This window comes from Adiantum capillus-veneris, chromosome 9 (genome assembly GCF_014529385.1).
Source record: "Adiantum capillus-veneris isolate H3 chromosome 9, ASM1452938v2, whole genome shotgun sequence".
Lineage (NCBI taxonomy): Eukaryota > Viridiplantae > Streptophyta > Polypodiopsida > Polypodiales > Pteridaceae > Adiantum > Adiantum capillus-veneris.
In genome coordinates this window covers 132930337-132942025 of record NC_140939.1, presented here as the reverse complement: position 1 = coordinate 132942025, position 11689 = coordinate 132930337, and the positions used below count along the sequence as shown (strand labels likewise).

Genomic DNA, 11689 nt, shown 5'->3' with positions numbered 1-11689 from the left:
GTCATGGGACACCCTAGCCCTCTTGAGTTGTATCATCCTCATCGGACTGAAGATTTTCTCGGGTCCTCTTCGGAGCCATAGTGGTAGCCTTATAAAAGGATACTTAATCGATTAGAGAATTAAATGAATAATCTCTCTTATTCCTTTTATCCAAAAATAGGGATTTTTGGACTAAGTAAATATCTTCGATAAATATCTAGGTGACATATTTTTTCCTTAGCTTCCTAGTAGTGTTATTGTTCTCCCATAATTATCGGGGCTATTTTACTAATTTCCTTATTTGATTTTTGTTCAAAAATACCCTAATTTGGCTTTAGTAATTTATGAATTACTTATTTGTTTGTGGGATATTTACCCTAAGTAGATTTTGATGTATTGTAATCATGGTAATTATCTTGCTGACTTATAAATTGATTTACTAATTTCCCTTCTTAATTTATAGTCAAAATCAGACAATATTAGCTAAGATAATCAGCTTAGTTGATTATTTGATCTTAAAGTAATTATCCCTACTTCTTGATGGTGTTTCCTATCTCTGGTAATTATTGTGTAATTATATAAATTAATTTACTAATTTTTCTTCTCGATTTATAGACAAAATTAGGCAATATTAGCTAAAATAATTAAACTAATTATCTGTACTTATGATAATTACCCCAACTTTCTAATGTAATTTTCCATCTTTGGTAATTACTATGTAATTATATAAATTAATTTACTAATTTTTTGTTCAAATTTACAATCAAAATCAGACAATATTAGCTAAGATAATTAACTAAACTAGTTATCTTTGCATGACCTATTTATCACAAGTTTCTAACAGTGATTTCAACTTTTGATAGTTACTTTATAGTTATCTAAGTAATTTAACTAGTTTCTCTCTTTAATTTATGCTAAAAAATAAACAATTTTGGCCTAATTAATTAGATAAACTAATTTTTTGTGCATGCCCTAATTATCCCACCTTCTTAACATTGATTTCCATCTCTGATAATTATTGTATAGTTATATAAGTAACTTACCTAATTCCCCTCTTTAATTTATGCTAAAAAACAAACAATTTTGGCCTAGTTAATTAGATAAATTAATTTTCTATGCATGCCCTAATTATCCCGGATTTTTAACATTGATTTCCATCTCTGATAACTACTATATAGTTATTTAACTAATTCCCCTCTTTAATTTATGCTAAAAAAATTTGGCCTAATTAATTAAATAAACTAATTTTTTGTGCATGCCCCTTATCCCAACTTTCTAACTTTGACTTCTATCTTTGATAATTACTGTATAATTATCTAAGTAATTTAACTAATTTTTCCCTTTAATTTATGCTCAAAAACAAAAAAATTGGCCTAATTAATTAGATAAACTAATTTTCTATGCATGCCCTATTTATCTCGGCTTTCTAACATTGATTTCCATCTCTGATAATTACTGTATAATTATATAAGTAATTTCACTAATTTCCCCCTTTGATTTATGCTAAAAAATAGATAATTTTTGCCTAATTAATTAGATAAACTAATTTTATGTGTATACCCTAATTATCCCCACTTTCTAACATTGATTTCCATATTTGATAATTATTGTATAATTATCTAAGTAATTTAACTAATTTTCCTCTTTAATTTATGCTAAAAAATAGACAATTTTGGCATAATTAATTAGATAAACTAATTTTTTGTGCATGCCCTAATAACCTCGACTTCCTAACATTGATTTCCATCTTTGATAATTACTGTATAATTATCGACATACAAGGTCAAACTGATTCCAAATGAGCCAAAATTGGACGAGTTGCTTCACGACTATGTTGCAGACAAGTCCAAAGCCTCAAAATTGATTGACCAACTCAACAAGCAATGTAGTCACAAAAATCGATGATTTCAGAGTCAATAAAGCACAAAGTGATGCTGGCAAGACTAAACTTTACCAAATTCAATTTAGAACTTGTTTTAGGTATGTGTTTAGGCCAAAAATTTTAAGTTTTGCAAGAAAAATGTGACTGCTGTAAATAATCGCGATTATTTTTTTTTGCACTATTTTTTCTTGGAAATTGTATCATCACCTCACCTATCATTTGCACACACCTATTACATGCCAAAAATCAAGTATGAGCCAAAACCCTCTCTCTCTCTCTCTCTCTCCCCCCCCCCCCTCTTCCCCTCTCTTTTTCTCTATCTCTCCCTCTTTTCTCTATCCCTCTCTTTCCCTCTTCTATCTCTCCCTCTCTATCCCCCCCCCCCCCCCCTCCCTCTCTCTCTCTCTCTCTCTCTCTCTCTCTCTCTCTATTCTCTTCTCTCTCTCTCTCTCTCTCTCTCTCTCTCTCTCTCTCTCTCTCTCTCTCTCTTTCCTCTCTCTCCTTCTCTTTCTCTCTTCCTCTCTCTATCTCTCTATCTCTCTCTCTTCCCTCATTCCTCTCTCTCCTTCTCTTTCTATTTATCTCTCTCTCTCTCTCTCTCTCTCTATTCCTCTTTCTCTCACTCTCTCTCTCTCTCTCTCTCTCTCTCTCTCTCTCTCTTTCTCCTCTCTCTCTCTCTCTCTCTCTCTCTCTCTCTCTCTCTCTCTCACCCAAAAAATAGGGACACATGATCTATGAGACCAACTCACGCTTGCAAATAGGCTTTTGGAATTGTAACGGCTATCCATGGAATGTTGGAATTGGCATTGATGAGCTTAGCAATGATTTCGATGTGATACTTCTTGTCGAAACATGGGAGCATGATGCACAACAAATTCTTGGATTTGACAAATATGATGTGCATTTTTTGATGTGGACCAAAAATGCAAGGCAACGTAGAGGCCAAGGAGGCGTAGCATGTATGATCAAAAAGGGTTTGAAAGATGTTTCCATTGTCAAAGAAGATAAGTATAAACGCTACTTATGGCTGAAAATCAACCCACCCAATGGTCAAGTCGTGTTTGTGGTTGGTTGTTACATTCCTCACTATGATTCCAACTTTTATGCTCGCTTGGATATGGATAGAGATCAGCCCTTTGTTGAACTAGAGGAAGACATTGATCATTACAAGGACCAAGGTGAAGTCATTGTCTTTGAAGACATGAATGCTCACACAAATACATTACAACACGACACACAACAAGTCGACATGCCGCATGTCTCAAGAATAATCGATGACTCATACATGTATAATCAAAAATCTAATGATGCAAAAGAATTGGATCACTATGCAAAGTCACTTCTACATATGTGCAATAGTACCGGAATGCTCATTGCAAATGGTGTATCTTTATGGCAAGGCACCAATGACTTTACATGTAGAAAGCACAATGGTGATAGTGTGATTGATTATATGTTGTTTTGGGAAGCCACTCTAGAATGCATACAAAGCTTTACACTTGGTGAATGGAATCCGGAATAGGATCATAGGATGCTATGTATTGACCTCAAGTGTGGTAAAAGACCCGAGCATGTAGCCTCCAATCATGATGTGAATCATTTGTACCTACGTCCAGACTTCAAACGAGCACTTATATATGTCGAGATGGTAGACCAAATGTTAACCATGATAGAGCATCAAGAGAGACCAACATTAGAATGAAAGTGGAAAGTTTTCAAAGAAGTAATTTGCTCTTGTGCGAAGGAATGCTTTTCGATGAAACACATGTCTTGCAAAAGATCTAAGAAGGGTAGCACCAAGAAGAAATGGTTCGACATGGAATGTAGTCAAGCCCGAAAACACTTGCTAAGGTTGGATGCAAGCAAAGACAAGGAAGGTTACTTGTAATGTTTACACACATACAAAGCACTTGTTCAAAAAAAGAGGAGAAGGTGGGAAGTCAAAAACAACTTCTTTTAGCGCAAGAGAAAGCACATGCATGTGGCAAGTTTTGGCAAAATCTAAAAGGCAAGCGTGTTGAGAGCTTTGGTGACTTGACTCTTGAGGATATGTATACACATTGCAAGAACCTCTATGAGCAACCCAATGTTGATAAGATGGAGTGTTGTAGCTCCTTTCCATTTATGCCTCCCTTCTTAACCATTGAAGATGTATGTTACGCGCTTGAGAAACTTGCTATTGATCGCAAGGCAGGGGACCTTCAAGGTGTCAAGACTGAAATGATTAAATGGACAAGCAAGAAAACACGATATTGGATATACGATATGTTTAACCTTGCACTTCAGCATAGCATGCCTCATGATTGGAGTGAAAATTGGATCAAACCTTTGCACAAAGGAGGAGATGTAAACAATGTGAATGACTATCGCACTATAATGGTTGGTTCTTTGATGGCAAAGTTATTTGGATGTATCATGGAGATGAAGATAAGTGAATGGGCTGAAAAGAACTCCAAACGTGCACTAGGCCAAGCCGGTTTTTGAAAGCATCATAGCACTATTGATCACCTTGTCACTCTTCGAGTTCTTATGGAAGCGTCTCGATTGAAAGGGAAAAAGTTGTATTGTTGCTTTGTGGATTTCAAGAAAGCATTTGACATGGTACTGCGAGGAAATCTTTGGAGACGTATGCAAAGCCTTCAAGTGCCAAGAGAATTCATGCATGCAGTCTTTCGCATCTACCAAAATGTGATATGTCGACTACGTATGGGAGATGGAATTTAAATTTTTTTTGCAAGCACCAGTGGTGTCAAACAAGGATGCCCACTTTCCCCAACCCTCTTTGGGCTACTCATTGATGAATTGGAATGCATGGCTCTTGATTTTATGCAACAAGAAGGCATAGAAGAGGTTAAGATCGGAAATGCGGTGATCATGCTTTTGCTTTATGCCGATGATGTAGTGCTCTTGGCACATACCTTAGAAGATGCACAAAAGCTTATGAGTGTATTGGAATGCTTTTGCCTACATAGCGGGCTGATCGTGAATGGATACAAAACCAAGGTTATGCTTGTAAAGACCCTCAATGATGAAAATCCATGCATTTATACAACAATGAGCAACTTGAAGTGGTAGATAGCTTCAAGTACCTTGGCCTTGAGGTTCCATCCAATCATAGATGGAAGGATTGCGCAATGCGTCGCTTGGAAGCCGGAAAGAGGGCTTATTATGCATTTGAGAACATGTGCAATGCTGGAGAGATCACGTGTTGGGATCTCAAAAAGTACCTCTTTGACACACTGGTGCTTCTTTATGAAGTGGAGGTGTGGGGTGGTAGCATCGGGAAGTCTACTTGGAAAGAGTTTGAGAATGTCCAAAAGCGTTTTCTCACCAACTTTTTCCAAGTCAAGACACAAACACCCTACATGCTCTTACTTCTTGACTCCGGATCGCTTCCCATTGAGGTATTAGGCATACAAAGGGTTGTGGAGTACATGCTTAAGACACAACGTAGCCCTTTGTATCGACTTCCTAGAATCGCATATGAAGCAAGTCAAAAGGTCCAAAAGACATTTAAGAGCAAAATACTAAGTTCGGGGTGGATGCTTGACATTAAGAAATGGTTTGGAAGATAGGATGCATGTCACTTGGTCAAGGATGCGTCGATCGACTCCCAAGTTAATGAGGCCTTCTTACAATGCCAATGTATCATGGCTTGGGAGAAATCCGGAGGTTCTCGCTTCAGCCATTACACCACACACATTGCCCCAAAATACAAATCTCTCTTCTTCTCTGAACGCGGTAACCGAACCCATCCCTACATCCTTGAGCCCTTCCCATTGAGTGTGATCCGCACCATTGCCTCCATTCGTCTTAGCTCCCATTCTCTACACTGCGAGACAAGACGTTGGGGCACTTGCGAGGAGTCTCATCGACTTTGCACCTTATGCCCTCGTCAAGTGCAAGAGAGTGAGTACCACACACTACTTGAGTGCTCAAATTTTGACCACATTAGGTCCTTTTTTCCCCATATATTCAACCATGAGCTCTCTCTACATACCTTCCTCTCCCAACCACGATGTGGACTCTCTATTGCGACGCTCATTTCAGTCATTTTTTAGCATTAAGAGTCACTTACGACCTCCACTCACACCACGTGACATGTTCATTTGGTCCCATAGGTCATATGTGACCTCTGAGGATGATAATAGATCTCTCTCTCTCTCTCTCTCTCTCTCTCTCTCTATCTAACATTCACTATCTCTAACATTTCTAACATTTGCAAATCTAACAAGCCTAACAATGCAACAATTTTCAAAAAAACATCTCTTTTCTACCATGCATGAAGAGACATTTCAACAACTCAACCATTTGGGAAATGAACGAGGTATGTCATGATATCTCTACCTTTTTTATTTTTTTTTAGGGTTTATGCATGTGTGTGTGTGTGTGTGTGTGTGGAGTAGAAAACAATAGGAAAAGAAGGGGGAGGAGCGTTGTTTTGTGTTTACCTTTTGTTGTAGCACGGTTGCCGGTTAAGTTGAGCTTCCGATGACGAACACGAAAAACCCCCTTCGATGAGCTCCTCCTTGGCTTGAACGTGCGTGTGTGTGTATGTGTTGATATTGTGTTTGAGATGGAGTAGGGAGAGAGGGTGTAGGGGGGGCGCTTGGAGAGGGAGCAATGGAGGAGAGGAAGGAGAGCAGATTATGCTGCAAAAATGAGGCATACTCTATCTTCTTTCCTATTTTCGGCACCATGCATTATCACGGCTATTATCGTGTTTATTATCGCAACATTTACTGCGACTATTACTTCGGCTGGTCATTTCAAACGGATACATGCAAATCCGAGGTTGTAGGGAGAGGAGGGGGATACAAACCACCCCCTCTACCTTAGCTATCCATTATTCAATTTTTTAACCTTTTGAGTTTTTTGATGAAGATTTTTAATTTTTTATGTAAATTTTATTTTGTAGTACTTTTAGATGTTTATTAATTGCGTTTTTTAAGTTCTCTTTTAGTTAAAAATAAATTTAGCACTCATTGTCATTTATTCTCTTTGAACTTAACTTCATGTATTTTTTTTAATGGAATTTATGGCTTGTCTAATTATCTATTTTTTAGAACACATGACTAAATAAACAATTTATCATGTGTGCAGGACATCCACTGAGATGATCGTGGTCCCCTTGGTGGCCCTGAGCGCAATTGCTTGCTCAAAGAATTGTGCCATCATGGGCAACTTTGGTACACACGGTGATGAAGCGAAGTACTGCGGAACTATTGAAAGGATACTAAAGGTTAATTTTAGAACCTTTCATACCTTCATCTTTGAGTGCAAGTGGTTTGCAAATGTGTTAAGATGACATGAGAATGGCCTCTACATGGTGGAATTTAGTGTGCATCACACAGGGAGGTATGACAATTTAGTTTTACCATGCAATTGTGAGCAGATGAGTGACATGTACCTTTTTTATTCTTATTTTCTTGTAGCGTTAATTATACCAATGTTACTCACTTTGAGCTTCTCTTTTATAGGTCATCTATATCCCATCAATCTACCAACCAAAACTTTGGTTTGTAATTCTCGTAACACCTTGGGGGAGAACCATTTTTTGCACTAATGAAGTGGAGACCATCTTCGACCCTCTTCCACCTCTGACTTTGGATGAGGTGGAGATAGAGGAGAGGGAGGTCGATGAATCAAGTCCGGTGGCGGCAAGTTTTAGCGAGGATGATTGTCACATGAAGATGAAGATGGAGGATGACGAACTCGAAGATGATGAAGCCAATGCATCCACAAACGACAATTCTGTTTCTCTCTTTATTGATTTAGGAGCCATGGGCTTAGAACTGGATGATGCCTCATGTAGGGATCTTTTGGAAGATGATTCATAAATATTTTGAAGTTATGAAGTTTTTTGGTCATGTAATCCATTCATCTCTCTCTCTCTCTCTCTCTCTCTCTAGATTTGTGAACATGCTTAATTATGTTAATCAATTGACAATGATTATTTAAATTGTAACCAAGTGTAATTTTATTATCCCCCCCCCCCCTCTCTCTTTCTCTCTATCCCTCTTTCTCTTTCTTTATCTTTTCTTTTTTAAATTTGACAATATTCTTTAATTTTTATTGAGAGGAGAGAAACACCAAAATTTAGAAGGGGGGGGGGGGGGGGGGGGGAGGGGATGTTTAAGCCAAAATTTGAAAGTTTATGCGCTATTTTTTTTCCAAAAATAAACGCGGTAATAAACACGAAAACAATCGCGGTAATAATTTAAACACAAAAAAGCCCCCGTCCTCCTCTCTCTTCTTTCTCTAGCTGAGTTTTCATCTTCTCTCTACAAAACGTGGTAAAACAGTGCGATAAACACTTGGAGATTTTCATAGTGAGTAGTGAGTTGTTATAGACTTAATCATCAAAAAAATTTACAAGAAAAACTCTGCTCAATCCTAGCTAGGGAATCAGAATAGCCACAAACCATACACTGGCTAATAGGGGAGCCACCCCATAGGCAAACTCCATAGACGACTAGAAAAGGGGAGCCACTCAAATACCAGAACCGGCTGATCTAGAAGCCACCCTTCGAAGAGATGTGGAAAGGGGAGGTGAGAGGAGGATGCCACCAATTTGAAAGGGCTGCCACCCTGCCAAGATTGTGATGTAGCATGGTGCTATACTTCATTTGAAAGAAAGTGTCAAAACAAGAGGGTTTTTATCTGCTAAAGATGGCAATATATACTATATACATAGATAAGTAAATTCTTTTTTGTTTTGGGGGGATAGGGAGTTATACAATTTTGTGCACATGTGTTACACAAAGGTTGTATGCATAACTAAGGTATATCCAATCTCATTAAAAAAAAGGCCTGTAGGTATAGGTATGTGGGCCTGGTGCTAGGCAATTGATTGCATTCCCAGCATTTACCATTTGGTTTGCTAGCATCTGCGCCATTTGTCGTTCTTGTTGTAGTCGCATATGAAATAATTGAAGTTCTTCATGTGGTTGTAACCCCGTAGGTGCAGCATTTGCGTTTGTCGATATGGGAGCATCAGCCTTTTACATCAAAAGGGAGAAACTAGTTATACACAAGAAGTTTTGGACAAATTCTCACAACAATTCCCACTTTGTGACTTACCTGAACATCATAAGCCACAGGTGCAGCATTTGTGTTTGTTGATATGGGAGCATCAGCCTTTTACATCAAAAGGGAGAAACTAGTTATACACAAGAAGTTTTGGACAAATTCTCATAACAATTCCCACATTGTGACTTACTTGAACATCATGAGCTTCTGTGAGGGACGAACCATATACCTAGCTAGGTACAATTGGGGGCAGGGGACTACCGACCCAGTTGGGGGGCTGGTGGTCCCCTGCCCCCAATCGTACCCTGTGCCCTTAGGAACATAGGGTTTCTTTTGTACATAAACAGAACCATGTGGCGATTCTCATGATGTTATGCATTGTATGAAAAACACTAAAAAAGACTCTATTTTCCTTCATGAGAAAATTTGTAAACCTTCTTGTGATAATCCACTATATCTATATTGTCCTAATCAATGCATGGATAGCATTAATGCATGGATAGCATTAGGAACACTACGAGATGACAAAAACGGAATAAAGAACATGAAGGGCGATTTTAAGTGATTTCACCATTTTTAAAATCTTGCAAAACATTTACATATACAAAAGTGAAGGAAAAATAGTGTACAGTGAACATCAAGCACTACATACAATGTTCGGAAAAAATCAATTTTACAAACATAGAAAATTCCCTTCAAGGTAGAGTCAACGAGGAAATTTTTCAAAATAATTGACATTTTGTGCAATTTAACTCTACTTTCTTAAATTTTCCAAACGGGGTTTCTCCTTCTTCCCATCCCTCCAACCGACTATTTTAATTTTTCAACTGGCTATACTTTTCCCGAACATTGCCTATATGTACCTTGAGCGACTAACATTTCCAAAAAGGGGCTGTGCAATTCATATGTAAGAGATCTTATTTCTTTTTTCTTATTGAGAAGCTCTTGCCCAATGTTCCCAAAAAAAACTTTAACCCAAACATACACAAATCCCTTTAAGCCATTCTGCAAGCGAAAATATTGCAAATTAAACTATATTTTAGCTTTATTTACACTATTTTCTAGCAAAATATAGGTGGCAATTTTTTCTTTTCACTCTCCTCCTAGCCGGCCATCTCAATTTTCTAAACCGACTAAAGGCTAAGCTAAGTCATACTTTTCTCGAACACTACTTGTGCCATTTCTATCCTTTCTTCCTCTTTGGAAGTTAGGGTTTTTTGAAGCGAATCTGTGGAGATACTGTGCCTTGGCTTTGAGGAGGAACTTAGCTACACAAACTTAATGTATCGAGGATGTGGTGAAACGACTTCAAATGCTTCATTTCCTTTCTAGAATATAATGATGTCTTCTTTTTATTTTGAAATGAGATATTGTTCATTTTAATTACAGCTAGAATAGTGTAGGTCGAATGGTCGAAAGGATTAAGTATTTTTTTCCAAAAACTTAAAAAATTAACCATTTGATGAGTATTAGCCCCTAATTTTTTCCCTGATGAGTGTGAATGCAACGTGTGTTTACCTTTCCTTTTTTGTTTTCGGAGTCGGGTAGGGCACGCCTAACCGCTCTCCTCATACAACATAAAAGTGAACAAGAAGAACGATAAGGACTATGCACCCAGAAACCGAAGACAGACGCTTTTGTCACTAGTTTCCTCTGGACTCGGGAGGCCAGAATTATCTACACTCTTAGAGTGATGACTGTTCCCTTTGAGAGACCCATTTCGGTGGGCGTTCACCAGAGGATGGGCGTTCACCTTTCCTCTGGGTAGTGTTTTAGTCTCCTTTGGAATTGTCTTTAGCTATGTCACATAAATGAATAGAATTCATTTTTTCTTTTTGTTATTGAATCCAGTTACGGTCCAAAAAATAAATGATACCTTGGTTTTGTTGAGCATGACAGTGTATATGACACCATACTCAACGAAGGCGTCGGCGTGGGGGTGGGCGGGGAGGCGGCCAGAGGAGAAGCAGGGGACGCAGAGGTCCAAGGAGCAGGGGGATCCCTCCTCCCAGCAGGTGCGGCAGGTGAAGCCGAGCATGAGGAGGATGGGGGAGGCGCAGGAGGAGCAGATGCGGAGGCCGGGGCCAACGATGTTGTGCATGATGACGCAGTAGTCGGGGAAGGAGAGGGAGCCGGTGGGGAAGGGGCCGTCGAGGAAACGGAAGAGCTTGGCGACAGCGTCGGGGTTGCAGCCTTCGGGCAGGGTGCCGCCGGCCTTCAGCAGCTCCTGCAGCGTCACTCGGCCGCGCCGACCCTCGTCAGCCTCCATGAAGGACTCGTCTATTACGGCCTTCATCTCGGCGGACCTCCTGTAGAAGACTTCGGCATTAGCCCGCAGCAGCAACCGTGTTGCATCATCGATGTTCATGCCGCCGTCTGCAGCATACGCTGGCGTTGCCTCTCTCCATGGCTCTACATACTGCCCGCTATTGCTGCTACTCCTCGCTGGAGCACCTCCACCATAGCCTGCACTGCCACTCCACGCACCTCCACCACCGCCGGCAGCGGCATTGACCGCCATATCTTTCATTTTTTTCAGCTGCCCCTTAAAGGATAATGCCATCTCTCTCTCTCTCTCTCTGTGTGTGTGTGTGTGTGTGTGTGTGTGAGAGAGAGAGAGAGAGAGAGAGTGTGAGAGACAGACGAGCCCTTTGTACCCACGATGATCACTTGACTGGTACTCACGCCTCAGCTGGATCAGATCCAACGACTTCGTACACCCGCCGTGTCTCCAATATTGTTATAGCCATAGTTTAATGAAGGAACGCGGTTTGCCTTGGACTTTATAAAGCGTAG

At 39.4% G+C, this 11689-nt stretch overlaps 1 protein-coding gene across 1 annotated transcript; it reads right to left on the bottom strand.

The window, feature by feature from the left end:
• Nucleotides 1-8524: 8524 nt before the first annotated feature.
• LOC147451198 (uncharacterized) lies at nucleotides 8525-11479 on the bottom strand. The gene is made up of 3 exons (XM_086520880.1): nucleotides 10770-11479; nucleotides 8945-9001; nucleotides 8525-8862 (listed from the first exon to the last, which is right to left on the bottom strand). Exons 1-3 carry the CDS (start codon nucleotides 11454-11456, stop codon nucleotides 8662-8664), a joined length of 945 nt encoding a protein of 314 aa, XP_086377006.1. The 5' UTR covers nucleotides 11457-11479; the 3' UTR covers nucleotides 8525-8661.
• Between the last annotated feature and the right edge of the window lie 210 nt (nucleotides 11480-11689).

Coding starts and splice junctions, on each gene's coding strand:
- LOC147451198 (XM_086520880.1), bottom strand. CDS start 11,456: ATGGCATTATCCTTTAAGGGGCAGCTGAAAAAAATGAAAGATATGGCG. Junction 9,002..10,769: donor TCATGCTCAACAAAACCAAG/GTATCATTTATT, acceptor TTGATGTAAAAG/GCTGATGCTCCCATATCAAC. Junction 8,863..8,944: donor CTGTGGCTTATGATGTTCAG/GTAAGTCACAAA, acceptor TTGATGTAAAAG/GCTGATGCTCCCATATCGAC.